The sequence below is a fragment of the Mesoplodon mirus genome, assembly GCF_964341445.2.
Source record: "Mesoplodon mirus genome assembly, chromosome: 15".
Classification (NCBI taxonomy): domain Eukaryota; kingdom Metazoa; phylum Chordata; class Mammalia; order Artiodactyla; family Ziphiidae; genus Mesoplodon; species Mesoplodon mirus.
The window spans coordinates 70,603,373-70,607,754 of record NC_138991.1 but is presented as its reverse complement, the minus strand read 5'-3'; the positions used below and the strand labels follow the sequence as shown (position 1 = coordinate 70,607,754).

At 61.2% G+C, this 4,382-nt stretch overlaps 1 protein-coding gene across 1 annotated transcript; it reads right to left on the bottom strand.

The window, feature by feature from the left end:
- Positions 1–2,698: 2,698 nt before the first annotated feature.
- On the bottom strand, positions 2,699–3,913 carry SSTR4 (somatostatin receptor 4; the record flags this gene model as incomplete). Its single annotated transcript, XM_082644544.1, is given in 5 exon segments — positions 2,699–3,266; positions 3,268–3,389; positions 3,433–3,830; positions 3,833–3,854; positions 3,857–3,913. Coding segments are annotated over 5 exon segments (915 nt in total). The 3' UTR covers positions 2,699–2,950.
- Positions 3,914–4,382: the final 469 nt, after the last annotated feature.

Genomic DNA, 4,382 nt, shown 5'->3' with positions numbered 1-4,382 from the left:
CAGCTGGCAGTACCTCACCTCTAGCGCATCCCTGACCAATGATCGGCATGTTTTGTGGCTACTGAGTTAAGCCCCAGGAGTCAAGAAGGTCCTGCAGCTGAAAAAGAGGACGGCCAGCAAGACTCTCCCCGCTCCACCGCATGATTTATGACTCCAAGGTCAAAGGCAGTGTCAAGGCTCATTTTTAACAGGTTATGGAGAGAGCAGTATGCACAGAAGAATGCTGTCGTTCCCCCCCCCCCCACCGCCACAGCACCTTGCTCCAGCGTTCCTGATAAAATAGAGCCACCGCTGGAAAGACCTCGAAACTCACAGTCTCCCTTTGTGCATGTTTCAGGTGGGAAACTGAGGCTCAGGGAGGTTACACCACTCCCCACGGGGCTGGCTGGCGCGGAGTTCCCCTGCCTCCCAGGGACTTTCTTTCCAACACCCGAGGCTGCCTTGCCTTCAACCATCATCAACTAAGTTGAAAAGGTTGCATTTTTAAGTACTCAGCAGAGCATGAGTGTTGCCAAGACTCTGGGTCGGTGCCCCGTCTTGCCCGTCAGAGAGTGTGCCCAGTGTGGGTCACTGTGGGAGATCCAAGAGAGGACTCCAGACCCTACCCAGGCTGTGGCAGAGGCCCGGCAGCACATTCAGACCCCTGCCTGTGCTGTGAACACCTCACCTCGCTGCCATCAGCCTGCATGGTTCACACAGGTCAGTTCAACCGCATCTATCAAGTGGCTGCCCTGCCAGGCACTACCAGGCACTGGGGAACAAAGAAACAGTTCACTTTCAAAGGCTGTCAAGAGGTTACGGTTGCACGAGACCCAGCACCGACTGCCTCCAGATGCCCAGGGTAACTCTAGTGTGTACTGCCAGGGCGGGGGTGGTCTGGTCGTGTCTGCGTGCATGTGTTTGTGTGCGCATGTGTACGTGTGCATGGGGGTTCAAGGGGCTCCGTGTCTTAGTTAGGAGTTTCCAATCCACAGCCATGTCTCCAGTCTGTAGTGCAGACTTGGCTACGCATTTTCTCTCTGAGACAGATGGGGACCACCCAGTGCAGATCCGGAACATCTGCATATCCACCTCGTTCCCAGCCTACACAACACACTGATGGCCACTGATCACTGCTTCCAGGTCATTGGGCTGGCTAGTCACGTGCAGGAGTAAGTGCCCAATGGTAAGGCTGTTTCTTTATTCATTCATTGAGGGAGAAGCTGGCATCTACAGCCACGTGGACAAACCCATCAGGTTAGGCCTCTAAGAGTCACCATGTGCTGGCTGGGGAAGGGCCTCCTGATTTTAGAGGCAGAACTCTGAGGAGCTGGGTTCAGTCCCTTGCCGGGTCACATGACACCGGATCCAGGACCCTAACTTGGCTCTTCTGCCCGTTCCTGGAACATCAGGGGTCTGCTCACATCCCTGAAGCCTGGCTTTGGCCCGATCGCTTCAGGGAAGGGCCTTGTTCCCTTTGTCTCGGCTCTCAGGAAGGAGCCCTGGCCCATGGTGGAAGGGGGGCGTCCCCTCTGGCCTTGCCCTACCCTCTGGGCCCTGCCTCAGCCTTCTTTAGCTCCCCAGCAGCCCCCTGTGCCCACCTTGGAGCCTGCAGGCTGCCGGAGGAGACATGAGTCTGGCAAGTCCTGGACCAAGTCAGGCCCAGGACGTTTTCTCTTGAAGCCGCCTTGCCAGGAAGCCGTGAGCTCCACAAGCCTGACCCTCGGGTGAGTGGACGGGCCTCTCCTCAGAGGCCCTGCTCCCCGCCTGCCCCAGTATCTTCCTCTCACCGTCAGGACCCCCCAGCCAAAGCCACGAGTGTCCTTGGCTGAGCTGAGCTGGGGCCCCTGTGGCGCTCCCTGCACACAGAACAGCCCGCTTGCCGTCCAGCCTCCCACAGAAGCCCTACCCGCATCTCCGCAGCCCCTGCCTCCACTTCTGGCAGAAAGCAGGATCAAAGCTCCTCTTAGGCCAGTTTTGTCCTTTGGGGAAACATAATTTATCCTTGCATGAACATCAGGCAAAAAATTATGGCCTTTTACTGTGTTCAGCCTACATTTGTTTATTAGCTACATCTGGCTGATGTTTTCCTGAATATCGACTTTTTTTTTTAACAGCGGTGATAGAGTTGCTTCCTCCATTCAAAATCCGGGCTGATTTCCATCTGTCTTCTTTGGTCTTCTTTCGCCTTCCCTTGCTCCCCTCCCACCCAGAGGGAGGGGGCAAGAAATCCCATCATTGGAGCTAGATGAGCCTTATCCTCTCCGCTTCTTTATTATGGACCTGGTTTCATGCCTCGTAATAAGCCCCACTCCAGGTCTCTCTAAACCTTTTCTACTCACAAAAAGCCTGCTACCGGCCCAGGACCACCAGGGTGACACTTGTGATTGCAAGCAGGCATTGGGCCGGGGGGGTGGTCAGGGGGTGACAGAGTCTGGGCCCCAGGCTGTCACACACAAATCTCTGCACAAGGGCCCCAGAACAGCAGCAAAGGGAGAGCACTGGGAGGCATCTCCCTTCCTTCCCCTCTTTCCAAACACGCTGTGTCCCCACCACAGGCAGAGAGAGAGTCTGTGCAGAGCAGGGGTGCCAGCTCCCTCCACCCTCCGGACAGCCCTCTCGCAGGCAGAGCTGCTGTAACAAGTCACATGCAGGTGGCCACTCCTCCCTGGCATCCTGCCTTCTCCCTCCTCAAAAAACAGCCAGAGTTTCAGGAATGATTCACATCCTAGATCAGGTCTTAGAGAGTCCTACCCCCATGGAAGCATCCTTCTGAAAGCCAGCATCCTGGGGAGAGGGGAAGCCTGAGGGGCTCTGATCCTCTTGGGGTTGCATGAAGACTGCGGGAAGCAGGTGCCTGTGGAGGAAGGTGGTGGTTCTCAGGGGAGCATCCAGCACGGGCAGTCTGCTGGGCTGTAGGGTGGTGCAGATCCCTTGGAGGTGGCCACGCTGGGTGGGTGGTGAGGGCGTCTCAGAAGGTGGTGGTCCTGGTGAGGGGGACCTGCTTGCGGCTGGGTTCTGGTTGCCTGGGCTCCTGCTGGCAGGGGAGTGGGGGGCATGCGGCTCCTGCGCCCCCTCTGCTCTTGAGGGCGGTGGCACAGTAGTCCAGTGGCTCTTGGTCTGCACCGCCAGAGGCATCCAGGAGACGGCAGCGCAGGCAGAGAGCCCGCTGGAAGCACCGGCGGAAGTTGTCAGAGAGGAAGCCGTAGAGGATGGGGTTGGCGCAGCTGTTGGCGTGGCTGCGGATGAGGGGCACGTGGTGGACGGTGGCATCCAGGCCCGTCACAGAGTTTCAGCAGCTGCATCGTGTAGAAAGGCAGCCAGCAGAGCACGAAGACGGCCGCCACCGTCAGCACCAGCCACGTGATCTTCTTCTCAGAGCGCTTCGGCTGCTGCCAGCTGGCCGGCAGCGCCAGCGCCCACAGCCACACACCTGCTGACCAGTCTGGCCACGCCGGGCCGGCGGCAGGTGGCAGCGCGCAGCGGGTGCACCACAGCCAGGTAGCGGTCCACGCTGAGCACGGCCAGGCAGAAGACGTTGGGGAATGAGTTGAGGCCGTCCACGCTGAGCACCGCGCGGCACAGCGCCGGGCCGAAGGGCCAGTGGCGCAGGGCGGCCGACGAGGCCACGAAGGGCACGCTCAGCATGAAGAGCTCGTCGGCCACAGCCAGGTTCAGTAGGTAGATGTTGGTGGCCGTCTTCATCTTGGCGTAGCGGAGGATCACGAAGATGACCAGGGCGCTGCCCACCACGCACACCAGCGCGGAGACGCACTGGATGGCTACCGTGTCCGCCGCCCCCGCGCCCCCGGTCCCCGCCGCCGCCGCCTCCTCCTCCGTCGTCGCCGGGTGCCGCTGGCGTTGGTCGCCGGGGGGTCCAGGCCGTCTCGAGTCTTTCCTCGCCCCCGGGAGGTGGCGTCGGGGGAGCGCTCATCCCGGGAAGGCGGCGGCGGCGGAGCGGGCGCGGACGGCGCTGCGCCCCGGAGACCGGCGGGGCTGCGGGGCAGACGCGCGCCTTTCCCTGCTCCGCCCAAAGCTGGGCGCTCCCGCCCACCCGCGCCCAGCCCCGCCCCACGCAGACCCCGTCTTCTCCGGCCCTTTGCCACCTTCTTCCCTGCTCTGCTCTCCGGGACCCGCAGCCTCGAGGGCAGGGGGGCCTGGAGTCCTCCGTTTGGGTCCTGAGGCCCCCGGGGTGGCGGGGACTCACCTGTGCGCACAGAGCCAATAGCCGGCGCTGACATCCTCCCATCTCCAACCCCGCCCCTGCCCCGTTCATCCTCTGAAGCCCCGCAGGGTCTGTCCCGCCTGAAACTCTTTTTACAGGCAGAGCCCGAGGCTCCTGCTGGCGTCGCGGGGAGTTCCACGTCTGCCCGGGCCCCCGTCGCTCCCTCCCCGCACCCCGC